Source organism: Oreochromis niloticus, linkage group LG7 (genome assembly GCF_001858045.2).
Source record: "Oreochromis niloticus isolate F11D_XX linkage group LG7, O_niloticus_UMD_NMBU, whole genome shotgun sequence".
In the NCBI taxonomy this organism is placed as follows: domain Eukaryota; kingdom Metazoa; phylum Chordata; class Actinopteri; order Cichliformes; family Cichlidae; genus Oreochromis; species Oreochromis niloticus.
This window is the reverse complement of record NC_031972.2, coordinates 51,936,650-51,963,697: the sequence shown is the minus strand read 5'-3', so window position 1 is coordinate 51,963,697 and position 27,048 is coordinate 51,936,650. Positions and strand designations below refer to the sequence as shown.

At 39.2% G+C, this 27,048-nt stretch overlaps 2 protein-coding genes across 2 annotated transcripts; one reads left to right on the top strand and one right to left on the bottom strand.

Moving 5' to 3' along the window:
• The first annotated feature begins 1,778 nt into the window (after window positions 1–1,778).
• sema7a (semaphorin 7A (JohnMiltonHagen blood group)) lies at window positions 1,779–17,764 on the top strand. The gene is made up of 14 exons (XM_005470693.4): window positions 1,779–2,856; window positions 3,049–3,188; window positions 3,798–3,839; window positions 3,938–4,033; window positions 4,315–4,417; window positions 4,550–4,660; window positions 4,882–5,024; window positions 12,010–12,188; window positions 12,728–12,836; window positions 13,359–13,542; window positions 13,734–13,846; window positions 14,183–14,328; window positions 14,520–14,578; window positions 14,691–17,764. The coding sequence occupies exons 1-14, from the start codon at window positions 2,700–2,702 to the stop codon at window positions 15,092–15,094; spliced, it is 1,986 nt and encodes a 661-aa protein (XP_005470750.1). The 5' UTR covers window positions 1,779–2,699; the 3' UTR covers window positions 15,095–17,764.
• Window positions 17,765–22,137: 4,373 nt separating this feature from the next.
• LOC102078658 (endonuclease 8-like 1) lies at window positions 22,138–23,297 on the bottom strand. Its single transcript, XM_019362019.2, has 5 exons — window positions 23,146–23,297; window positions 22,952–23,073; window positions 22,837–22,864; window positions 22,678–22,748; window positions 22,138–22,248 (listed from the first exon to the last, which is right to left on the bottom strand). The coding sequence occupies exons 1-5, from the start codon at window positions 23,210–23,212 to the stop codon at window positions 22,138–22,140; spliced, it is 399 nt and encodes a 132-aa protein (XP_019217564.2). The 5' UTR covers window positions 23,213–23,297.
• Between the last annotated feature and the right edge of the window lie 3,751 nt (window positions 23,298–27,048).

Below are 27,048 nucleotides of genomic sequence, written 5' to 3'. Positions count from 1 at the left end.
TCCCCTCACTCGCATGCCTAGACCCCTTCCGGGGGACGTAACAGTAGGGCTTTATTGTGAGACACCCTTCAGGGAACCACAAGTTAGATTTACAATTTCAGACAAATAAGATTGTTTGGAAAGTTTAAAAAAAGATGTGTTTGTATGCAATAAAGCATCTTGTTTGTGTTCCGGTAGAGAATAAAAGCCACAAAGCTAGAACAAAATAAAACAGCAGCTTCAAGTTGTTATGTTGGAAAAAGACACATGGTCATCTTGAAATGCAAATATAGAAATACCACAGCTGGAAAACCTGCCCCACACTTAAACACATGATTCTTTAAACAGCTTTTAGGCCACATTAAATCCAAAAATAACTATTTAGGGTACTTCCATGTTTCACTGTATATAAAAATTAATCTCTGTTTTTTACTGGAATGAACAGGCTAATCCAAAATAAACTCCTGCTGCTGTGCCTTTTCTCCTGTTTCAAAGCGTCTGCCAGATGTAACTGCACACACACAGTATTGAGAGGCTTCATCTTTTACCGTAAAAATTGAATTATTTTGTTTTTCTTAATATTTCTCTACAATGTTTTATATTTTTACACTTAAAAAAGGATATTTTGCTTTCCCATTTGCATTTCCAAGTCAATTGCTGGTTTTTAGTCTGTGGAAACAGTGAGGGTAAACCCACCCAGAGACTCCAAAAGGACCACCTAATTGAAATTTATGGGGAAAATCTGCAGATATGGTGGTAGAGGTGTAGTTTCCAAAGGCAGAAAAAACTTTTTAAAATGTACCTCTAAAAGCTGAACATCAGCCAATCAGTTTCGGTATAAAACCTCCTTGCTTACCACTGCACTATCTACTACCTCTGCTGGTCCCAGCAAGTATTTGATTTAACGTTAAAATATATGGAGTGTGTTCTCCTACTGCCTAGGTGTTTGGTACGCAGGGGCCACTACTGCGTACAGGAAGGCTGCACAGAGGGTAGTTAACACCACCCAAAAAAATCATTGGCTGCCCTCTGCCACCCCTGGAGGCCATTGCCAGTTCCACCTGTGTCAGAAAAACCAGGCCCATCACAGGTGACCCCTTGCACCCCACACACCACCTGTTTGACCCGCTGCCCTCCGGTCACAGCATCACTTCAATCAGGTCAATCAGATTCCACACCTCCAGACTCACTAACAGCTTCTCCCCCTGGGCCATTCTGACTGTTAACAAACACTCCCCACACCCCACCCCTGCCCACCAACCTCACCAATCTGAGCCATGGTCTGAGTAACCCTCATCACTCAGGCCACTCACATATGGACTCTATACTCACACCAAGTCCCTTTGAAGTGCTTCCCAGCACTTTGCTTGGAAGTGGTTGTGTGCTTTTCTCTTGTTTTGTATATATTACTTAGTTTGTATATGTTCCTCTAGACTGTATATATCTCTTATTTTTTGCTATCTATTCCTGATGTCTTTACTATTTATATTTGGGTAGTGACCGAAAGAACGAGATCGCGGATAAAAGCGGTGGAAATGGGCTTCCTCCGAAGGGTGGCTGGCCCCTCCCTTAGAGATAGGGTAAGAAGCCATCCGGGACTAGAGCCGCTGCTCCATCACATCGAAATGAGCCAGTTGAGGTGGTTGGGCATCTGACAAGGATGACTCCTGGGCGCCTCCTGGGTGAGGTGTTCCGGGCATGTCCCAGGGAGGAGGCCCCGGGGCAGACCCAGGACACGCTGGAGAGATTAATTCTCTCGGCTGGATCGCCTTGGTGTTCCCCCGGACAAGCTGGAGGAGGTGGCTGGGGAGAGGGAGGTCTGGGCTTCTCTGCTTGGGCTGCTGCCGTTGCGCAGTTGGCGTGGAGCACCCATAATTGCGTTGTTCATGTACAGTGACAATAAAGGGCTATTCTATTCTATTCTATTCTGTTCTATTCTATTTTATTCTATTCTAAATCTATATAAATGTACATCAGAAACCTTTCTTTCTAAATTAATTTGAACTGTGACGCTTCTGTTTGTGGCAATTTTTCTCCTTTCTCCATAAAACAGAAGTTGTTCATCTCACATCTTGATCTCGTGAGAACACCATCAGACCAGAGCAGCTGACTGTACTTCAAAGCAGGGGAGCTGCTTGCAGGAAAACTACCTGAACAGCATTTACAATGCGACAGTTTCACTATTTTTATCGGTTTATAATTTTTTCAAGAATTAAAAAAACAACAACTTTATTCTCGTAGAATCCGAATTCAAACGTGATATAAATAAATAACTTTTTGCTGATAGCTTTTTCTCTCGACATTATTTATCCTGTAATGAGGAAGAAGGTTCATTTAAAACCACTAAAGAGTGTCCAGGATTCCGTTTCCAGTAAGGTGGATTTACGCAAGGATTTAACTGTGAAGCAGTCGGTGTTAAAAGGATTAGAGTAAGTCTGATCTTGCAGTATAACACTATCTGAAATGCAGTCGACGTTTTTTTCGGCTACAGTTTCAGCCCAGTTCAAATAACGTCATCTATACGAAGCTTTTAATTTGATAGGTGACGCAAACCCACTAATAACGAAGAAATTGTTATATTAAATTGACACGCGAAACAATCCATATGTTTCTAAGACTTGTGTTTTATATAAGGCAGTATATATAGGGAACCACGCCCACAAGGCTTTTATAGTCAGTTAGGCTGGAGCGAGTCCAGCAGATGGATTTTGAGGGTTCAAATGGATTGTAGAACAGCTGAGCAGCTAAGGCGCAATATGAGGCGTTTTGTTTTCTCTTTATTTTGGCTTGTCGGGGATTTGCAGCTGGCTCTTTCCGCTGGTTTGAAGGATACACCGACTCTGGGGTCTAAAAATACTCCTCGACTTCTGAGCAAAGGTAGGCTGCGTTAACATTATAGACACAGTGGCGGTATTACATTACGAAAGCTGTGGTGTTTCTTTGCCTATTCACTTTAGGCAAAAACACTGCAAGGACAAATCCGATTCATCTTCTCATGTTTTGATGCAAGTGCAGAATGCGGTAATTCCTTATTAAAGCATGATTATGAGATGCCTTTTCACCCTGCAGATATTCTAAGCGTTGGGCTTGAATACCAAATTAATCAGAACCACAGCGTGTTGTTCTATGAGGAGGGCTCAGATGAACTGTACCTGGGAGGCAATGATTTTATATTGAAACTCAATGTGGACGACTTCCACATCATAGAGGTGGGTTGGAGCAACATATCGTAAACTAATCATTTTTGATCTTTATTTATGTTTTCTTATTATGTTGTTGTTGTTGTTTCTTTTTTTCTCAATTCCTGTGGGGTTAAGCAGTAGAGCTGCTGTAGATTTGCAGCTGGAGCCATTAAACCCATCAGATGGCTGTGACAGTCTTAATAAGCGTCTATCTGCCATACAAGACCTTACATGTACTGTAGCCTCAAGCGCTCATTAACAGGTCCAGGTGCTGAGCTCATGGCACAGACAGATTCATGAAGAATACAATATGTAATAAACCAGAAATTTCAGTATGACTTTTTTTTTTTTATCTTAATGTTACATTTTAGGTAAATCATTCTTGACCATAAGAGAGGAAATGGGTCTTATCATTAATATCACTAATGGATGTCATGCTGTGGGAAGAGAAGCTGAAGGGAATTAAGAAGACATTTGAATTAAGGGAACTGGTTTTAGTCTATCCTTTTATTAATCTGTCAGACAGATATTTCAGTAGACAGTGTTGTAATTAGTTTCTTAGTTTCAGATGCTTCTTATGTTTTTGAAATGTTGCTAAAGTCATGTATAATCTGTCTACAATCGATGTGTTGACAGAAATTTCATCTGAATGCAACGGGGCAAGAGGAATGCCAAGAGGTTGGTGATTACAGAATGATCAGAGATGTGTTAATAAATACATTGTGAAAATGAAATATAGAATCGGTTTGCATAACAAAGTTCTCTCTGTGTCATAGGACCCCTGTGAAAATGTTATCACTGTCATTGAGAAGTTTCAGAACGACCTGTTTGTCTGCGGGACAAACGGACAGAAACCAGAGTGCTGGCAACTTGTGAGTGATTCTAAAAAGTGTTAAATGTGTTAAACTGTAGACTAAAAATCTGTGACTTTCTGCACTTCTGTGACAAGTTAATGGAAACTAAAGTAGTTACAAGAAGCAGCAGAGAAAAGCCAATTAAGGAGTGGAGCTCTGGTGCTTCTTGTTAAACTTTAATTGGGTGCCCTCATCTATAATTTAATTAAGGTGCTGGGTGTCTGGTGTTTTCTGGTTTCCCGTCACAGTTCTCTTGAAGTAATGTCACTGTGTTCTGTTGACTCTCTGTGACCCTGCAGCGCCCTTCAGTGAACAATCAGTCTCTTGAAATATTCGATAGTCGTGATGGGACTGGAATCTCTCCATTTATCTACACACAGAACTCCCTATCGCTCACAGTAGGTATGTCATGCGCCACTTCTGTAGTTACTAAGTTTTCAAGGTTTTAATTGTCAGTGCCCAGATTAATGTAACTGATTATTCCAAAATTCAACATTTTTGTCCCTTTCAATTTGATGTATTGACTATTTTTAGAAGGGGATCTGTATGCAGCAGCACCTTTGGATGCTGATGGAAGTACATTGCAGTTCAGAAGAAAAGCTGGCCGCAGGACTAATGTCTGGATGTATGACAGCTGGGTCTCAGGTAAATAAACACCTGCTTTTAATTTATAATAGAGGAAAACTACTGTAATTTAATACATTGGTGTCGTATAATCAGAATATGTTTGGCTTAAAAGTTTGTCTTGTTCACTCCTCACCTCATTGTAGGGTAATTATGCTTTGGTTCAAGTTTGTTGTGGCAGGCTTCCTGTTTTTTTCAGTTTGTGCCACACTGTAAACACATTTTTTATCATGTGTTCACAGAGCCCACGTTTGTCTCTGCGTCATGGGTGCAGCGGAAGGACGACCCAGACAATGAGAAAATTTATGTCTTTTTCCGTGAGAAGAACTCAGACCACAACCGAGAGGTTGACCCACTGATATCTAGGGTTGCCAGAGTTTGTAAGGTATGGTGAAAAAAGCTGAGTTAACATCAATGAAACTCAACTTTGTGTACAGATAAATTCTCTAAAACATCTTCATCTCACTTTCAATAATTAGGAACAATCAAAAGTATTACTGTGACTACATAAGCACACCTTTTTCAAGTATTTTGGAAGGTGGATTGTGCCCGCTCATTCTGGAACCCTTTGTGCCCAGTCCTCATAGGATGGACCACACCCACCTTTGAATGTGGCATTCAGTCTAATTTAATCTACAAATGGATAAAGTTTTGCGATTGCATTTCGCATGAGTGCAAGGCTCTGGCATTGACAGAGTATGTCCAATACCAAAGTACTTGAAGCAAATTTGAGGTTGTTTCAGTTGTTTTTGTTTTGCCACACAGTTGGAAAATGTTGTAATAATGTTGTAAGCTTTAGAACAACAATATTCGTAATGAATGGCAAAATGTGATCATGTCCATTAAAATAAAGGAGAGGCATTATTGGCTCAGTATGTGTGAGACGGTGTGATAATAGCAGAGGGAAGGTTGAGTCAGTCAGTTCAGTCCGAGGTTGAACAAATACTTTATTTGGACACATCAACAGTACAGGTTGCCTAAAATGACGCAGTTAAAAAAACACAAAACCTGTGAGATGAGCTTAAAAACTACAGTGACTTTTGTAAACCAGCGGAGAAGCTTCATGTCTCGCAACTTAAGTCAAGAATGAAAAGAGAACAACTTGAAATTAAAGCTGCAAGCAGCGATATGAGGGCCCTCGCACCCCAGCACGTCGAGCCAAGCCCAACACCTAAAACCAGCGCTTCCGATCTGATATCACATTGATGGAATTCCTGCATTTAACCACCAGCTAACATTTCATCTCATTCAATCATGATTATAGTCGTCCCACTAGGTGGCGTTCTAAGCATTACTGACAAATGGCATAACAAACATTTCCGTGCTCGAGTCTCATCACGCTTGCGACCTTTGGGAGAGATTGGACATTGTGTTTTTGAGTGACAGCAGATTACTGCTTTTTGGCGAGGGATTGAAACTCCACGTGCCGCCATGACCACCCCGTTTCCCTGAACGTAAAAAGCTTCGCAATTTAACATCACAAAGGTCTTTAGATTCCACACACAGGAGATCGGGTTAATCTGATGAAATCCCTTGGAGGAGTTCGTCAAAGTATGAGGCCTGAAAAGAGGCGAAAAAGTGGCTAAAATTACACCTTAATTTTAAAATGGCTGACTTCCTGTTGGATTTGGGATATTGCTCCAAGAGACTTTTTTGTACATCTTGATATCCTCCATAAGCTTACCAGGTTTCAGACTTATAAATAAAACACAGAGCAGGGGCTGATGTTTTGAAATTTTGTAGGGGGCGCTGTGGAGCCATTTTGCACTATTCAAGGAAAATGATCACATAACAACAAAGCGCTCATCACATTGGAGGTTTGGGCCAAATTCCAAGACTTTTTTAAATTTCCAAGCCCCTCAAAAGCCACTTCGTCTTTCATGGTGAACCGCGTTGCCACCAGGGTGCGCCGTTCAGTTTAAAGTCACAATTTTCGCATAGAAGCATCATGAAGGACTGATGGTGATACTCACCGCTTTTGAGGTGGCCACGATGAACCTGTGAAAATCAGTGCAACAAAATGAAAGACATGACATTTCCTGGTGCCACTAGGTGGCGCTCTACGTATTCCTGACAATGGGCACATCAATCTGTTCAGGGCGGGTCTGACATCATCCCTGTAAAATCTGGTACTGATCAGATTGGATTTCATTGAGTTATACTAATTTGTTTCTTCATGGCGAGACATCAATGTTCGCCATGCTGCTGGGGTCACACCCTTCAGCGAAAACTCACAGTTTTCTCTGTAACCCAAGACCAACTCCTTAAGGCTTTCCTGGAGAAATTTGAGGCTGCAGATGTCACCCATTACAATACTGTACCCCAAAGTGTAAAACATGACATTTCCTGTTTCCACTAGGTGGCGCTCTCCCTGATGTCAAATATGGCATTTGAAATATGTTCAGGGGTGGAGCCTTATCATATGTGTCCACTTTGGTCAAGGTCGGACAATGTATGACAGAACGAGAGGCAATAAGATTTTCATGGTGAGTCATCGAAATTCGCCGTGGCGCCACGGCCTCACCGTATCCCGAAAACTCAAAAGCTCCGCAATTTAACATGGCCCAGGTGTGTAGTTGACACTGACCAAATATGAAGCTTGTACGATGAAATTCCAATGAGGAGTTCGCAAAAGTTCGAGGCATGGAAATGGCAAAATTAGAGCCAAAATGTGACCTTCAATCCAAAATGGCGGACTTCCTGTTGGGTCTGCGTCAATGGTCCCAGTTGTGTGCCAAATTTCATACATGTAGCTAAAACGATGTGTTCGTAGGGCTGCATTTAACAAGGCATAGGTGGCGCTACAGAGCCATTTCCCAGTGCTCATATGTCAAACCATTAAAATACAAAATTTTTCACCAGACCTGGCATGTGTGCAAAATTTCATGAGTTTTTGAGCATGTTAAAGCCCTCAAAAAGGCAATTCATTTCAATGAAAAATAATAATAATAATAATAATAATTAAAGCTGCAAGCAGCGATATGAGGGCCCTCGCACCCCCGGCGCGTCGAGCCAAGCCCAACACCTAAAACCAGCGCTTCCGATCTGATGTCACATTGATGGAATTCATGCATTTAACCACCAGCTAAAATTTCATCTCATTCAACCATTATTATAGTCGTCCCACTAGGTGGCGCTCTAACCATTACTGACAAATGGCATAACAAACATTTCCGAGCTCGAGTCTCATCACGCCTGCGACCTTTGGGAGAGATTGGACATTGTGTTTTTGAGCGACAGCAGGTTACTGCTTTTTGGCGAGTGATTGAAACTCCACGTGCCGCCATGACCACCTCGTTTCCCTGAACGTAAAAAGTTTCGCAATTTAACATCACAAAGGTCTTTAGATTCCACACACAGGAGATCGCGTAAATCTAATGAAATCCCTTGGAGGAGTTCGTCAAAGTATGAGGCCTGAAAAGAGGGGAAAATGTCGCCAAATTTACACATTAATTTTAAAATGGCTGACTTCCTGTTGGATTTGGGATATTGCTCCAGGAGACGTTTTTGTACATCTTGATATCCTCCATAAGCTTACCAGGTTTCAGACTCATACATAAAACACAGAGGAGGGGCTGTTGTTTTGAAATTTTGTAGGGGGCGCTGTGGAGCCATTTTGCGCTATTCAATGAAAATGATCACGTAACAAGAAAGCGCTCATCACATTGGAGGAGTTGGCCAAATTTCAAGACTTTTTAAACTTTCCAAGCCCCTCAAAATCCACTTCATCTTTCATGGTGAACTGCGTTGCCACCAGGGTGCGCCGTTCAGTTTATAGTCACAATTTTCTCACTGAAGCATCATGAGGGACTGATGGCAATATTCACCGCTTTTGAAGTGGCCACGATGAACCTGTGAAAATCAGTATAACAAAATGTAAGCCATGACATTTCCTGTTGCCACTAGGTGGCGCTCTGCGTATTCCTGACAATGGGCACATCAATCTGTTCAGGACGGGTCTGACATCATGCCTGTAAAGTCTGGTTCTGATCAGACTGGATTTCATTGAGTTATACTAATTTGTTTCTTCATGGCGAGACATCAATGTTCGCCATGCTGCTGGGGTCACACCCTTCAGCGAAAACTCACAGTTTTCTCTGTAACCCAAGACCAACTCCTTAAGGCTTTCCTGGAGAAATTTGCGGCTGCAGATGTCACCCATTACAATACTGTACCCCAAAGTGTAAAACATGACATTTCCTGTTCCCACTAGGTGGCGCTGTACCTGATGTCAAATATGGCAGTTGAAATATGTTCAGGGGTGGAGCCTTATCATATGTGTCCACTTTGGTCAAGGTCGGACAATGTATGACAGAACGAGAGGCAATAAGATTTTCATGGCGAGTCATCGAAATTCGCCGTGGCGCCACGGCCTCACCGTATCCCGAAAACTCAAAAGCTCCGCAATTTAACATGGCCCAGGTGTGTAGTTGACACTGACCAAATATGAAGCTTGTACGATGAAATTCCAATGAGGAGTTCGCAAAAGTTCGAGGCATGGAAATGGCAAAATTAGAGCCAAAATGTCACCTTCACTTCCAAATGGCGGACTTCCTGTTGGGTTTGCGTCAATGGTCCCAAAGACTTTTTTGTTCGTCTTGGCACGATACACATGTGTGCCAAATTTCATACATGTAGCTAAAACGATGTGTTCGTAGGGCTGCATTTAACAAGGCATAGGTGGCGCTACAGAGCCATTTCCCAGTGCTCATATGTAAAACCATTAAAATACAAAATTTTTCACCAGACCTGACATGTGTGCAAAATTCCAAGAGTTTTCGAGCATGTTAAAGCCCTCAAAAAGGCCCTTCTTTTGCCTGAATAATAATAATAATAATAATAATTAAAGCTGCAAGCAGCGTTATGAGGGCCTTCGCACCCCGGCACGTCGGGCCACGCCCAACACCTACAACCAGCACGTCCGATCTGATGTCACATTGATGGAATTCATGCCTAGAACCACCAGCAAACGATTCATCTCATTCAATCATTATTATAATCGTCCCACTAGGTGGCGCTCTAACCATTACTGACAAATGGGATAACAAACATTTCCGACCTTGAGTCTCATCACGCCTGCGAACTTTGGGAGAGATTGGACATTGTGTTTTTGAGTGACAGCAGATTACTGCTTTTTGGCGAGGGATTGAAACTCCACGTGCCGCCATGGCCACCCCGTTTCCCTGAACGTAAAAAGCTTCGCAATTTAACATCACAAAGGTCTTTAGATTCCATACACAGGAGATCGGGTTAATCTGATGAAATCCCTTGGAGGAGTTCGTCAAAGTATGAGGCCTGAAAAGAGGTGAAAAAGTGGCTAAAATTACACCTTAATTTTAAAATGGCTGACTTCCTGTTGGATTTGGGATATTGCTCCAAGAGACTTTTTTGTACATCTTGATATCTCCAATAAGCTTGCCAGGTTTCAAACTCATACATAAAACACAGAGCAGGGGCTGTTGTTTTGAAATTTTGTAGGGGGCGCTGTGGAGCCATTTTGTGCTGTTCAAGGAAAATGAACATATAAAAAGAAATCCCTCATCACATTAGAGGTGTGCGCCAAATTTCAAGACTTTTTAAACTTTTCAAGCCCCTCAAAAGCCACTTCATCTTTCATGGTGAACTGCGTTGCCACCAGGGCGCGCCGTTCAGTTTATAGTCACAATTTTCTCACTGAAGCATCAAGAGAGACTGATGGTGATATTCACCGCTTTTGAGGTGGCCACGATGAACCTGTGAAAATCAGTACAACAAAATGAAAGACATGACATTTCCTGGTGCCACTAGGTGGCGCTCTACGTATTCCTGACAATGGGCATATCAATCTGTTCAGGGCGGGTCTGACATCATCCCTGTAAAATCTGGTACTGATCACATTGGATTTCATTGAGTTACACTAATTTGTTTCTTCATGGCGAGACCTCAATGTTCGCCATGCTGCTGGGGTCACACCCTTCAGCGAAAACTCACAGTTTTTTCTGTAACCCAAGACCAACTCCTTAAGGCTTTCCTGGAGAAATTTGAGGCTGCAGATGTCACCCATTACAATACTGTACCCCAAAGTGTAAAACATGACATTTCCTGTTCCCACTAGGTGGCGCTGTCCCTGATGTCAAATATGGCAGTTGAAATATGTTCAGGGGTGGAGCCTTATCATATGTGTCCACTTTGGTCAAGGTCGGACAATGTATGACAGAACGAGAGGCAATAAGATTTTCATGGCGAGTCATCGAAATTCGCCGTGGCGCCACGGCCTCACCGTATCCCGAAAACTCAAAAGCTCCGCAATTTAACATGGCCCAGGTGTGTAGTTGACACTGACCAAATATGAAGCTTGTACGATGAAATTCCAATGAGGAGTTCGCAAAAGTTCGAGGCATGGAAATGGCAAAATTAGAGCCAAAATGTCACCTTCACTTCCAAATGGCGGACTTCCTGTTGGGTTTGCGTCAATGGGCCCACAGACTTTTTTGTTCGTCTTGGCATGATACACATGTGTGCCAGATTTCAGACATGTAGCTCAAACGATGTGTTCGTAGGGCTGCATTTAACAAGGCATAGGTGGCGCTCTAGAGCCATTTCCCAGTGCTCATATGTAAAACCAATAAAATACAAAATTTTTCACCAGACCTGGCATGTGTGCAAAATTTCAAGAGTTTTTGAGCATGTTAAAGCCCTCAAAAAGGCCCTTGTTTTGCCTGAATAATAATAATAATAATAATAATAATAATAAGAAACAGAGCAGATACAATAGGGCCTTCGCACTCGAAGTGCTCGGGCCCTAACAAGTCGATACTTAAACGCAAAATCTGCTTGATATCTTATTTTATGTTACAACCATCTGCTGTACTGAATCTAAATTAAAGGCAGTGATTGTGAATAATTCTAATATTATTCTGTGAGGGTTTCCCCTGCTTCCTTTACAGTAATATTCTGCATAATTTTCCATAAAGAAGAAACAAGATACTAAGGTCTGTCAGATCAGAAGTGCTTGATGTTGATGTTAGGCTTTATGTTTTTATGGAAGCAGTAATTATGCTCATCCAGCATTTCCTTCACAGGAAATTATTGATTTGCACAACAAAGCAAAAGCAAACAAACCTTTGACCCACCACCAATAAAAAAACTTGGACTTCATCTTTTTTACATTAACCAGCCTGAAATGCTTTCATTTTGCTAAAATGTTGTTTTCAGGATCCTCGCTTGACATCTGTGCAAAACGAGACATGACATGCCCTAAAAGTGTTTGGGTGTTCTCATTTCACATTTCTGATACAGCTGAATGTAATGGCAGCTGTATCGAATAGCCTTCAGCCGAAGCAGGATTAATGAGCTTCCTCTCGAAATAACCTGTCGGCATCATGTTTCAGGTGGATGAAGGTGGATCAAAACGATTTTTCCAGAACATGTGGACATCTTTTCTCAAGGCCCGTCTTGTGTGTGGAATTCCAAAGGAGTCGCTGTATTTTAACCGCCTCCAAGATGTTTATGTGATGCATGCAGACAACTGGCAAGACACCAAGGTCTATGCCCTCTTCACGAGCAACTGGTTAGATGCTTCATTTTTAATACCTAAGCAACATGTAAACATGAGAGTGACAGCACAATCAAAAGCAAAACATTAAGAGGGGCGGTATTGCTTTAGCACAGTGGTTCTTAACCTGGGTTCGATCAAACCCCAGGGGTTCGGTGAGTCGGTCTCAGGGATTCGGCAGAGCCTCCGCCGTGACGTGCACGGCTAATTTTGTGCACCAATAAAAAACATATGTATGTCTTGAATTTGAAAAAAATCACATTTTATTTTTCACTAAAGAGGGGTTCAGTGAATGTGCATATGAAACTGGCGGGGTTCGGTACCTCCAACAAGGTTAAGAACCACTGCTTTAGCACCATGACTTTCCATTCCTTGTATCCTAGGACTGTAGCTCCAAAAACACATGATGTTAGACTGTTGGTCATCTGTTTGTCCTCATTGTCAAGGGTGTTGCCCTTTTTCCACTCCCATGAGCTGACGCAATAACAAATTTACAGATGATTTAAACCTATAATGAACTCTCTGGTGACCTTTCTTTTTTATATCTCCTCTAGGAATTCTACAGCAGTCTGCATCTATACAATAAAAATGATTGAAAATATATTTGAGAACTCCAATTTCAAGGGCTACAACGCCAACATTCCCACACCAAGGCCAGGAACGGTAAGAACTTTATTGCGTTGCTACGTTACTTAAGGAAACAGAATTTACAGAGAACTTCCTCTAATGGTTTTATTTTTATATTTCTATTTTCATTTTGCTCACATGCAGTCTAAGCAGTTTATTCTATATCATGTGCATGAGTACAACCTGTGGTTTTAAAAAAAACAAAGAAACAAAAAGACATGGGAACAGCCGTGTGCACGCATAGTTTCATCGCATTCATTGTTTCCATCATAGAGACTGTGGTTATTTATTTGGTATCCACTGAGATTAAATGGAACAAATGAAGGCCCTTTGTATTTGCAGTTTCCCCTCATTGTGGTGCAACCATAATGCAAGTTTCACAGAGGGGCTGACACCAATTGCGGTCCTTTCTCTGGTCATGTTGCTATATTTTGTAAATAAAACCACCCCTGTAATTTACGATGTGGAAAAGTTTGTCTGTGCTTTGTTTTTTGGACAATTCAGACTATTTGTTTCCTTTCATGCAGTATGCAGACTATTTTTGCATTTATTTTTCAGTGTTCCAAGAACAGCAAGTCTTTGCCACGTGACACAGTCAATATTGTGAAGGATCACTCAGAAATGGCCGACTGGGTTGACTCAGATCCTTTTTATATAAGCACCAACAACTACACCAAGATAGTCGTGGACAGAGTTCAGGCTGCAGACCAAAGATTTTATAACATTCTGCTTCTAGCTACTGGTATGTCATTGTTCAACAGCACAGGGTCCTTGGATTCTTGTTTTGTCATTAGCGCCTTCGCTGCCTTTCAATTGTCTTACCTTTTAAGAATGCATTGTCTGTGATATCTGTTAGGAACAATAAGCTAAAAATACCTAGCCAGATATATCACTTGCAAAAAATAACACAATATCAAATTCCTGTTCCAACAGATTCCGGGAAGATCCATAAAGTCTTGGAGTCTGGGTCAGAACCTTTTATCATATCTGAAACACAGCTCTCCAACTCTTCAATCATACAGTCAATGAAGCTTGACTCTAAAAAGGTACGGTTCATTTAAAATGCCATACTAAGTGCAGGGCACTGTGCTTTGCGGTTCTGGCATTAGTGTTTCTCTCAGCTGCTGTCAGCGCCAACCTTCAGTGAAACATGATGTTGCAATTTCTTTTTGCAGAGCGTCGCATTTTATCTGTTGGCTCATTGCTTTTGTGCTTCACAGGCAGCTATTTTTAGCTGACAAACACCTCATGTTAGTTGTCTAGCGCCAGGAGAAAGACAAATCTATCAATAAGCAGGCTATAGAGTCTACAATTTCACCAAAAAATAAAATCTTCTCATCCAGGTTTAAAGTAAATTTAGATTTTTGTCTTCCTTTGCTCAGAAAACCTTAATTGTGGGGTTTGCTGAGAGAATAACTGCAGTAAACCTTCAGAGTTGTCAGGAGTACAGCAAGTCTTGCGAAGAATGTGTTCTGGCCCGGGATCCATACTGTGCCTGGACTAACGATGGATGCACCTCGACTGTCCCGTAAGTGCGAGAAGCAGTCTTACCAAGATCCTCTGGGACATTTTATTATTATGTTTTGCACAATACCTGTAACAGCTGTAGAAATGAATCCTTTGCATATTCTTTATCAGAATTGAATTGACAGATAATCAAAGAGCAAAAAATCTTGCAGAAACATCACTCACTGAAACATGTTTTATTCGTCTTTGCAGCGGGAGCATTCAGAATATCGTGGATGGGAAAACAAACGTATGCAATTTAACAGTTAAAGGTAGCTAACAATGAGACATTTGTTCATCTTGCTGTAGACTCCAGGAACAAATTTAGTCTAATCTCTCTGATCGCTCTCTTTCTCTTTTTTTCCTTTCTTTCTTTTTTCCAAGCGCTAAGAAACCGGACCAAACGTGAGATACGTCCATTATCATCAGTGCATTTGAGGACAGTTCATTCACTCCCCCAGGGTGTGCCTTTCTATCTGTCCTGTCCTATAGACTCCTACCACGCCGAGTATACATGGGAGCAAAAAGGCCAAAAGAGTCCTTGTTTGCAGATGCTTACCAACTGTCTGCACCTCATTCCGTCCATGTCACAGGAGAACTATGGCACGTACAGATGCATTTCGAAAGAGAAAGACTACATCAAAGTGGTGGGAACATACGAGCTCATAGAGAACCAAGAACCAAAAAAGTGCTCAAAAAGCAATACACCTGACAACTGGAACGCTGCACCAGCTCTTATTCCAGAGATGATATGGATCACGCTGCTTGTGGCAATAATTTCTTTTTGAACTGAGTCTCTGTTACTCACTACTTTTAATTTGCAGTGTCAAAACTTCAAGCCCCCTGTATTCATGGTTATAATAATGCACCAACGGAAATCCATGTCAAGCCTTTAGCGGAACCTTACACAGAAACATTTCTGTTGTGAAAAAAGCTTATTGTTTCAAAGAGGGGCTAGAACAGGAAGTGGGCAGAAAAAGAAAGAAGTACAACCGGTCAGCTGCAGTGAACACTGCATTAGAATGGTCTCTAATGGTGATTGAAAACATCTGAGCATCTTACATAAAACACTTTAGCTGAGTACCTTTCTTCCTTTTAACACAATGAAAGAAAGAAATGGAAGGCACAGAAAGTAATCAGAGGTAATTCCTCCATTCTTGAATGCATATCTCAAGTCAACAACACTATTAAACTATGAGTGTAAGTGGGAAAGCTTCCAGTCAAAGGGCCACAGACAATCTTTAAACAGTAAGTCGGCTTAATTGTAAGTCTTACCACTTTCCTCTTTCCATTTTAGTCCATATAGAGCCCAAAAAAATTTGGGGGGGAGAGCTCTTTCCACTTTAGTCCATATAGAGCCAAACAATGTAAATTATCTGTTTATTTTTTGACACTGCACTGCTGACCAGATAATTTAAGAATGTGTCTCCACCTTCTTTTTGCCTAGCTGTCTCAGTGCTCAGAAAGATATTTTAAAAATGTACAATGAAAATATTTGGCTTTTGATATTGGGAAATGGCTTCTCTCAGTATTTAAAAGCAGTTAGGTCAAAAATACTCTAAAACATGCAAAAGTTTGGCCTATTTGTAGTGTTATAATTTCTAACACATACTCAGTGAAATTGGGTATGTGTTTTCCTGACGCTGGACAGGGTAGGGATAGTGAAGGTGGATGAGTTGGCATTGCTCATCCACAGCAGGGATAATGCATAAAAGAGGAGAAGAAGCAAGTGCAGGTAGTGTGGAGTGGATGGAAACAATTGACGGGGTGATTTGTGACAGAAGGATAACAGCAAGAGTGAAAGGGAAGGTTTACAAGATGGCAGTGAGACCTGTTATGATGTACGGTTTGGAGACGGTGGCAGTGACAAAAAGACAGGAGGCCGAGCTGGAGGTGGTAGAGATTTGATTTTGTTGGGATTAGAAATGAGTCGATCAGATGGACAGCTCAGCTGAGACGGTTTGGGGAAGTGCAGAGGAGGCGTATTATTATACTGGAAAGGATGTTAAAGATTGAGTACCACTATAAGAAAAAACATAACAAAAATCTTATTTTCGTACACATTTTGTGTCCCTTCAGTTTGACAGTATTATAGCACTGATAGCACTTTCTTTTTTTTCTTTTTTTGTTGATCTATACTATAATACAAATAAAATAGTGCACATAATATTGTTAAAATGAATTATTTTAATCACCTTGTAGAGAAAACCTCTAAAGAACACAGAGTTGGCCTCAGTAGCCTGAGATGGAGTCAGATTCCTTACCTGAATTATTGCTTTAGTCCCTTGATAGAGAGTGTTATAGAGCAATAATGTAGCTAATGAACCACTTAAAACTTTATTTACACCAGAATGTACTAAGCTGTGCCTTGTGTTGCTTTAATTCTATGAATTTAACATAATGTCTCTTTATAGCTTGTGTCGTCATGTAGTCTTTGTTACACACATGTATTTTGGTACGGTATTAACTTGTTATTTAATCCTGAATGTTTTAAAAAAAACTGTTTTTTTTAATATGAAAAGCATTATTTATTTCAATATTCACAAAATATTTAAAGAGATAAGAAAACTTGCTAATGTCTTGTAATGATTTCTTCATCATAAAAAAGAGTGTGACAATTTACTGTTCACAAGGAGTCATCCTATCAGGTAAGATATTGTTATTCAATCTTAGCAGGCTGTGTTTTAATCAGTCAGAGTACTCTGTAAATAACTTTCAGCATGATGAGAGGGCAGATGACAAAGCAAGGATCTTGAGCTTAAGCTGTCTTTTACCTAGATCTAGTCACAGCGTTCTTAATGACTGCACAGAGTACATCCTGCTTATGTAAAGAGATTTGGTACTACAGTGTACGTGCATAGACAAAAACAAGAAATGGTCATTTGGGTGGAGTCTGATACGGTTGTAAGATTTTCTTTCAGATTAACTAATTGAAGTCCAGAAACTCCATGGAAACCTTGTGTTGTTTATGCTTCTCTCGTCCTGTCTCCAAATATGAGATAACACAGCATCCATTATCCATTATAGTGGAACACTTGACTCTGAACTTGGCTCTCACAGTCTTTTGGCCACACTCTATTGACCAAACCCTGTTGCTGCAGTTTCATTCTAGGAGACACGCTCTTTCAGCCACTGACTTGGAGTGACACACTATGTTGTTGTGGGCTCTGTTTTACAGCCACGTGGTTTGAACGTTTTGATCTGCAGTGTCTACACAAATATTTAACACTGTAGAAGGAGATGGTACTTTCCGCTGTTTATGATTCATATGTTGTTCTGTCTGTCTTAGACTACTTATAATGAAGCTTACTCAATCTGTGGCTTAAGGCAGATTTTACATAATCTCTGATCTAACAACTAGGTTTGTCCTTTGGTAAACCATCTGCATTCACTCATGTTTTGTTTGTGTCTGGGTTCTTTTCTGAGTCACTCCTCATCAAGTTGTAGAAATGTGTCAAGTGGTGTTTTAAGGGACTTATAGCTAAGCATCACTGATAGGCTTTACTTTAGGACTATGTTAAGAAACACTTATAGTATCACAGCACTAAGCTGGTGTTGCATTGCTGTCTGAGGTCACAGATATGGTGACTGACAAACGTGTTTTTGGTTTCTGTTCTGTTCTGATAAGAGTAAACCTTCATTCAGGACCTCGACTCCCAAGTTTTCCTGTCCTTCTTCTCACAGGAAGACTCAAGGAAGGAAATTATTGGAAAACAAACACAAATTCCGATTAAGGAAATTCTTAGAACTGAAAGCAAATGTTAGAAATGTAGCTTTTCACATGTGCGTCATATTGTTTAAAGTTTCTAAGCTCGCACGATAGTTTGCTTGACACGAATTTACAACTCCTGTCTGTAACTGCAATCCGTTGCCAGCAGAGGTCGCTGTTATCCAACAGACCCGACATCTCGCTTCAACGCCTACCCTGAACTGAACACAAATCCATGGCTAACCTGACCCTACAAGCGAAGGCTTTCTTAAAATAATACTCGCATGCCCATTTCACCCTGAAAATGATTCTCTCAGTTTATGAGTGTAGTGTATGGGAACTCCAAGGTCCCCGGGGAGTCGACATTACTCAGAATAGCGTGAATTCCTTGGATAACAAATGAAATGCGACATGCATCTGGTGTGATAGGCCTTGGAGGGTGATTCAGCACTCAAGCCTCCAAAGTATGCATGTGCAGTAAAAGTATCAGAAAGGTATGCTTTGTGATTTTGTCACTTCTGAGTTGTTTGCACTTGCTTTAGTAGTGCGTTACATGAAAACTAAAACGTTCTCTTCCGGTCTGTGAGTCACGACAGATGCTTCCTTGATAACTTGGATGTGGCGGTTTCCCTTTGAAGTAGAAAACAAAACTACCTAAAAAAAGAGCAGGAAAAATAAATAACAAAGCACCAGATGAGCCATTGCTTGATTTTATTTGTACAGTACTTCCTCAGGAATCCTAAACCTGTAGCTGCTTGAGCTGTGGGGTACTTGAATTTTTTGGTAATTACTCGACATATGTGTGTTTATGTATAAGAGAAGGCATATTCATGCTGTGCGTGATTCTAATTGTTCTTTGTTTTTCTTTTGAAATTCCAGTCAAGTGCAGATTATTATCCATTTCTCTTTTAAGTGTTTGTACTTTTATTGGATTTCATTTAAAATAAATTACCTTTTAATTTAATTGTTTTTAATTTTTTGTTCTCCAGGGTTTGTTTGTATTTTTGTTTTTTGTTTTTTAAAAGATATTGTCCTAGTGATTTTAAACCCTAGTCCTTCTGTCATCTTCAGGGCATTGGTGGTAGCCAGTGTGCTCACTGGGGGTAGTAAGGTTTATGGTGACAGCTGGCAACATCTGTGTGTCCTCTTGTTTCCTAACTTAATCCCTAGTAGGACAAGTAGATGGGTTTATTTATTTATTTACATATTCTGTATAATTTAAAAAGTTGTTTGTAGCTGTGCTTGTACTGGACATTTTCCACTGCTGTGTTTAATTAAATCTTAAAATAAATCACTTAAAATGATCACTCCTCTCCAGGGCCACATTAATACCCATAATATGCCATTTTCGACCTGCCAAAAAGTGATTTTGGACTATAACTTGTCACTGAAATACTATTTCTGCTTCAAACTTGGTGGATGTCATTCAGAAGGGTCATATGTCAAATATTACATCTCAAACAGTCCCTCTGAACTGCTGAATAACTATTAAGGGAACAATAAAACTCATAATATGCCATTTCCAACCTGCCAAAAAGTGATTGCCGCCTATATCTTGTCACTGAAACAATATTTCTGCTTCAAACTTGTTGGGTATCATCCAAAAGGATCATATGTGGCACATCATATCCCAAACAGTCTGTAAGAAATGCTGAATAACTTTTAAAGGAACATAAACATTGATAATATGCCATTTCCAGCCTGCCAAAAAGTGATTGCTGCCTATAACTTGTCACTGAAACAATATTTCTGCTTCAAACTTGACTGATATCATTCAGAAGGATCATATGTGACACATTCTGCTGCAAATTTAAATCAAGCCTTTATTGGACAGCGCAAAAAATGTCAAATTTCAAATATAACACAAAAAAGGATAATGGCCAAATGGAAACAGCTGGGAGGAGATATGCATAAACAAATTCGGAACAATAAGTAATACTAAAGAGAAAACAAAAGGTAAAAAAATGTAATTCCAATACAGCACTTATTAATTGAAACTAAAACCAAAAAAAATAATAATAATATCCAATTAAAGAACAAACCACCAATTGAAATAAACTAACAAATATACCAGAAACATTGGGTATAGCGGAAGCTGAACACCAGTAAACCATGAAACAACATCAAAGCTGAATTTTAATGTTGTTAACAATACAGAAGCACACACAGCAACACAAACATAAATGAAAGAATAAATAAATAAACAACTAATAAATACTATTGGAGACAACGATACAAAACACACATTTCAAAAAAGAAACCCTAACTGGCTGACCAGCATGCTTCACAGACAAATTTGTTTTCTTTGCTCTTGCGGGGCTTCTTTGCACAGCTCCTGTGGTACCACCGTGGGCAAATGTCGCAGCCAATCTGAATTAGACAAAACAAGGTAACACAATTATTATGTTAATAGTGTTATATAAATAAGTATTTAAATAACAGTTTTGCAAAATACTCAGATCATAAAGCAGTCCACCATTTATTACAACTACAATAAGTCATATGATGTGTGGTCTGTGACATCTTTAAAATTATATTTTTGTTTCATGATTTTTTTTTATCATCTTTTAAGCTCAATGGGCTAAGGACATGTAAAACATAAGCATTTACCCACTGGGTGTCACCATCCTGGTTCCCACAATAGTGGCATAGGTCAGTCAGGTCATCTTCAACAACAAGAAGCAAATACTTTACTTTTAACAATAATGAACTCTGTTTGCATGACTACATAATAAGATTATAGCAATAAAAGAACAATGTTAAAAACACGTTCAAGATAACAGTTTGTAGTTTATTATGTAATTTATATTTGTAATGATACCTGAATTCTCAAGAAGACATATTGCAATTTGTTGTCTCAGACTTGCAATACTTGAAGCAGAGTTCTCAAACTCTACTGCAACATCTTTTAAGATGCACTCTGCAAACTGTGAATAAAATATATAACAATGCAGTCATTATTTCGAGTAACATTTGCTATTCAAAAAATTTGAATCATATTTATTTTTAGAAAATCATAGTAAGTGCTTGTGTTGAACAAGAACGAGGACAGAAATGGAGACACTGGAGGAGACAGAGCAGAGACTAGAACCAAAAGCAAGTGGTTTTATTAATGCAGGTAAACATGAGCAAAACACCAGCAAAGATGGAACAGGAGTAACAACTAAAGTGGGAAAATAATTATGAAAACTGTTATGAAACTATGATAAATATGAACCAATTTAGACAACTATCACAGCTCCTTCCTGATACACCCTCGCTGCAGGAAGGAGTGCTTTCGCAGATCATTCATCCCAACAGTAGTTAAACTCTATAACTCCTCAATCACGATGTCATAATTCACAGAACTTTGTGGATATCCATGGACAACATTAATGCAAAATGCACCTTCTCTGTTTATGGACGTGTGCAGGTATATATGTATGTATATGTATACATATGTATATTTAGTGTCTATGTGTGTGTTCATGTACATGTCTATACGTATAGATATCTATTACTTCACAGGAACAGTAATAGAATAGTTATGTTAAGCTATATAGTTTATGTCTTGGATATTTCCACAAGCACATCCATAAGCACATACTTTGTATGCTACCGTTGTATAAAGTGTATTTTATATTTGTTTGTATTTAGTGATACTTTTGTATTTTCCTTCCGATACCTACTTTACCTACTTGAGCTGAGGTAACGCAAAAATTTCACCATTGTGTGATCAATAAAGTCTTATCCTATTCTATCCTATCTTATCTTATATATGATGACTACAATGAGTATTGTGATGAGATGTGAAGTTAAAATACACAGAAGACTTGACAGCAAAACAAAGGAAGAAAAAGGTCTGAGATACAGACAGGAGGTGATCATGGATATTGGAAACATATAGGGAAACAGCTAAATGAAATGAAAATTATGATATCACAGTAGAATAGTAAAATTAAACACTAAGAAGAAAGAAGCACAGGACTGTCGAAGTAAAACAGCAAGCATAACAACATGCAGACATGACACGAACCAACAAGGGAGGCTTGACAACATGAAACACGCAGACAAGAAATACATGTCGTACTAACTACATAACAAGAACTGGCTTACACAATGGGATACAGATGATAACATTAACTAACATAACACTACCGTAGTTTCCTTCAGGATAAATAAAGTATCAATTTCTTTCTTTGGTGTTTTCATCTCACCTCCCTGTTTGATCCTTGTTTTCCTTGCTCTGGCCCCCTGGTGAAATAAAACTGATGCTGGATACAAACTACTGTGCAAATGTCTTAAGCCACTCCTCGTTTCTGTTTTGTTTTTTGCTAGGGAAATGGGCGCAGCGATTTATTGAAATGTACAAACATACAGTATATAAGGCAAAAATGGAGTTTGTACAATTCGTTTGAGTGTAAAAGTGAATATTTGGTATGACCACCTTTATTCTTCAACACAGCCTGAACTCTTTTAGGCAAGCTTTCTTGTTGTTTCTTTAATTAGTCTTCAGGAATAGTTCTTCAGACTTCCTGAAGATCATTCAAAGCGCTTCTTTGGATGTTTGCTGTTTGGGCTTGCTTTTAGCAAGCAAGTTATAAAGGAAAAATGAGGGTTGGCTCAAGACTCTTCCACAGTAACATGAAGCTCACTGTTGGCCAAAAGACAGTTCATGCTCACCTTTTTCTTGTTTGTGTAATCATGGTCATCGTCTTTCTTTGCCCACTTTTTTGCCTTGGGTGACTTTGAATCTTAAAAAATAAATTAAAGAAAAAAGTTACTTAATGAACATTTTCATGTACATTTCACCTGAAGTGCTAAACTTCTTGGGAGCATTACCTTTTGGTGCCATGGGCCCTGGATCCCCCTAAAATTATAAAGGTAGACAAATAATTGTGTGATAAATAAAATCATCTGGCAGAGCTTTGTTATGTTGCATTTCCTTTAAACTCACTCTGAACCATATCGTTCTCCCATTATGATCCCGGAGTGTTTTCATCCCGTCCACATAGTAGCACTGCAGCCATGCCTGAAAGTCAGAGAAGTCCCCACTTGCTGGATCATATCCTTTCCCACCTAAAAACCACAAGTTATCCAACACTGCGTTCATCTCACGAGTGGCCACACTGTACACACTTGACTACCCACCGAGGTTCACCACTTCCAGAGGAACTGTATGACAAAGTCTGAGCAAGTCATCCGTCTGGTGTTTCATCAGTTTCTTTTTTGTTCTTACAGATGTCTTCTGAGAAGAATAAAACAAAGACACTGTGAGAAAGAGGCTGAGTTTTATGGCGTTACTTTTGTCCCTCTATTCTGAGTGCATGGAAAAAAATTTGCAAGTGCAAATGTTGCATTTCAAGGAGAAAATTATTTTAAGCGAAGAAAAGTTTAATTTGAGCGAACAAAATTCATTGCTGCGTGAGAGAAATGTATTTCAGTGTTTGCTATTATCCATATACACACACAATAACAGCCCCTCTCGCCCAGTTTTTGGCATTTGCTCTTGCTCAGATCTCTGCTCTGTTTGCTGACATACATCTGCAGACCTGCTCTCAGTGTGTCGCTCCCGCTGTCAACATCTCTGCTCCTCGCACCTCAACTCTTTCTCTACACCATTATAAATGTGGCACACAACCAAGCAATCACAGACTTGAATGCAAAAATTCTGATTGTCTGTTTTGGTCTCCAATCAGCTCGCTAGCTCCTGCATTCCGGAAACACTGTCCAAAGTGTAGCTTTATAATGGTGTAGAGAAAGAGTTGAGGTGCAGGGAGCAGAGATGTTGACAGCGGGAGCAACACACTGAGAGCAAATTTACAGTGTGCATGGTTTTGGGAATACCTTTGGGATGTACTTCAGTAGGTGTGAAGCAAAATGTGGTGTGAAGACAGGAAGCAGAAGCAGGTTCAGAGCAAAGAGCTGGTGAGATTTTAATAGTTAAAGTAAATGTTTAAAGCATTTAAAAAGACATCTGGAAAATAAAAGAAGATAGAAATCTAGAAGGTTTACTGCAGGGACTTGAATCACGAATACAACAGGAAATTGTACGGCAGCCGAGCAGGCAGCCAAGGAGGAAAAGGAAGAGAGAGTACGTTAGTTTTTCATCAGAATCTATTTTTACTTTCTGACACAAACAAAACCTAAAAATTTTTTAAAAAGTAAATTGATACCCAAAAGACAAGTTATATTGAGACTTGACAATTAAACAAATCGTGACCGGGTTGAGGGAAGAATATAAATCTCCAGGTGATTACCTGGATAGGAAAATGAACACTGCCCAGAACTGTTTTAAAAAAGAGGCTTTGGGAAATTTAAACTGAACTCTTTGTGGTGATTAATACTTCTGTCTCATAGCGGTACAGGCTGGGCTTTTCCTGTGAAGTTTGTGTGGGTTGTCTTTTACCTGTTGTTGCTTCCTTTCACAGTCCAAAGACATGCATAGTTGGACTAATTGATGATTCTAAATTGGCCGTAGATGTGTTGAGGGGGCACCCTGCCTCCTTAGATAAGCTCCAGTTTGCAAATATTTGGACAGTGACACAGTTTCTATAATTTTGCTTTTGTCCACCATGGCAGTGAAATTTAAATCAAACAACCAACATGTGATTGAAGTGCAGACGTTCAGTTTGAATTTGTGGGTTTAACAAAAGTAGCCTATTACATGAACTGTTTAGGAATCCTATAATTTGTGTACACAGACCTCCTTACCATTGTTAAATACATTTTTAGTATGACACATTATATCTCAAACAGTCTCTAAGGACTGTTGAATAACTTTTAAAGGACCATTAATACCCATAATATGCCATTTTCGACCTGCCAAAAAGTGATTGTGGACTATAACTTGTCACTGAAATACTATTTCTGCTTCAAACTTGGTGGATGTCATTCAGAAGGGTCATATGTCAAATATTATATCTCAAACAGTCCCTCAGAACTGCTAAATAACCATTAAGGGAACAATAAAACTGACAATATGCAATTTCCAACCTGCCAAAAAGTGATTGCCGCATATATCTTGTCACTGAAACAATATTTCTGCTTCAAACTTGTTGGGTATCATCCAAAAGGATCATATGTGGCACATCATATCCCAAACAGTCTGTAAGAAATGCTGAATAACTTTTAAAGGAACATAAACATTGATAATATGCCATTTCCAGCCTGCCAAAAAGTGATTGCTGCCTATAACTTGTCACTGAAACAATATTTCTGCTTCAAACTTGACTGATATCATTCAGAAGGATCATATGTGACACATTCTGCTGCAAATTTAAATCAAGCCTTTATTGGACAGCGCAAAAAATGTCAAATTTCAAATATAACACAAAAAAGGATAATGGCCAAATGGAAACAGCTGGGAGGAGATATGCATAAACAAATTCGGAACAATAAGTAATACTAAAGAGAAAACAAAAGGTAAAAAAATGTAATTCCAATACAGCACTTATTAATTGAAACTAAAACCAAAAAAAATAATAATAATATCCAATTAAAGAACAAACCACCAATTGAAATAAACTAACAAATATACCAGAAACATTGGGTATAGCGGAAGCTGAACACCAGTAAACCATGAAACAACATCAAAGCTGAATTTTAATGTTGTTAACAATACAGAAGCACACACAGCAACACAAACATAAATGAAAGAATAAATAAATAAACAACTAATAAATACTATTGGAGACAACGATACAAAACACACATTTCAAAAAAGAAACCCTAACTGGCTGACCAGCATGCTTCACAGACAAATTTGTTTTCTTTGCTCTTGCGGGGCTTCTTTGCACAGCTCCTGTGGTACCACCGTGGGCAAATGTCGCAGCCAATCTGAATTAGACAAAACAAGGTAACACAATTATTATGTTAATAGTGTTATATAAATAAGTATTTAAATAACAATTTTGCAAAATACTCAGATCATAAAGCAGTCCACCATTTATTACAACTACAATAAGTCATATGATGTGTGGTCTGTGACATCTTTAAAATTATATTTTTGTTTCATGATTTTTTTTTATCATCTTTTAAGCTCAATGGGCTAAGGACATGTAAAACATAAGCATTTACCCACTGGGTGTCACCATCCTGGTTCCCACAATAGTGGCATAGGTCAGTCAGGTCATCTTCAACAACAAGAAGCAAATACTTTACTTTTAACAATAATGAACTCTGTTTGCATGACTACATAATAAGATTATAGCAATAAAAGAACAATGTTAAAAACACGTTCAAGATAACAGTTTGTAGTTTATTATGTAATTTATATTTGTAATGATACCTGAATTCTCAAGAAGACATATTGCAATTTGTTGTCTCAGACTTGCAATACTTGAAGCAGAGTTCTCAAACTCTACTGCAACATCTTTTAAGATGCACTCTGCAAACTGTGAATAAAATATATAACAATGCAGTCATTATTTCGAGTAACATTTGCTATTCAAAAAATTTGAATCATATTTATTTTTAGAAAATCATAGTAAGTGCTTGTGTTGAACAAGAACGAGGACAGAAATGGAGACACTGGAGGAGACAGAGCAGAGACTAGAACCAAAAGCAAGTGGTTTTATTAATGCAGGTAAACATGAGCAAAACACCAGCAAAGATGGAACAGGAGTAACAACTAAAGTGGGAAAATAATTATGAAAACTGTTATGAAACTATGATAAATATGAACCAATTTAGACAACTATCACAGCTCCTTCCTGATACACCCTCGCTGCAGGAAGGAGTGCTTTCGCAGATCATTCATCCCAACAGTAGTTAAACTCTATAACTCCTCAATCACGATGTCATAATTCACAGAACTTTGTGGATATCCATGGACAACATTAATGCAAAATGCACCTTCTCTGTTTATGGACGTGTGCAGGTATATATGTATGTATATGTATACATATGTATATTTAGTGTCTATGTGTGTGTTCATGTACATGTCTATACGTATAGATATCTATTACTTCACAGGAACAGTAATAGAATAGTTATGTTAAGCTATATAGTTTATGTCTTGGATATTTCCACAAGCACATCCATAAGCACATA

Bases quoted from the DNA above. Each gene is read 5' to 3' on its own strand.
- LOC102078658 (XM_019362019.2), bottom strand. From the start codon at position 23,212: ATGAAACACCAGACGGATGACTTGCTCAGACTTTGTCATACAGTTCCT. The intron at 22,865-22,951 runs GTGAGTTTAAAG...TTATAATTTTAG, and splicing joins GGAGAACGATATGGTTCAGA to GGGGATCCAGGGCCCATGGC. The intron at 22,249-22,677 runs GTGAGCATGAAC...TTATTTCACCAG, and splicing joins ATTACACAAACAAGAAAAAG to GGGGCCAGAGCAAGGAAAAC.
- sema7a (XM_005470693.4), top strand. From the start codon at position 2,700: ATGGATTGTAGAACAGCTGAGCAGCTAAGGCGCAATATGAGGCGTTTT. The intron at 3,189-3,797 runs GTGGGTTGGAGC...ATGTGTTGACAG, and splicing joins ACGACTTCCACATCATAGAG to AAATTTCATCTGAATGCAAC. The intron at 14,329-14,519 runs GTAAGTGCGAGA...TCGTCTTTGCAG, and splicing joins GGATGCACCTCGACTGTCCC to CGGGAGCATTCAGAATATCG.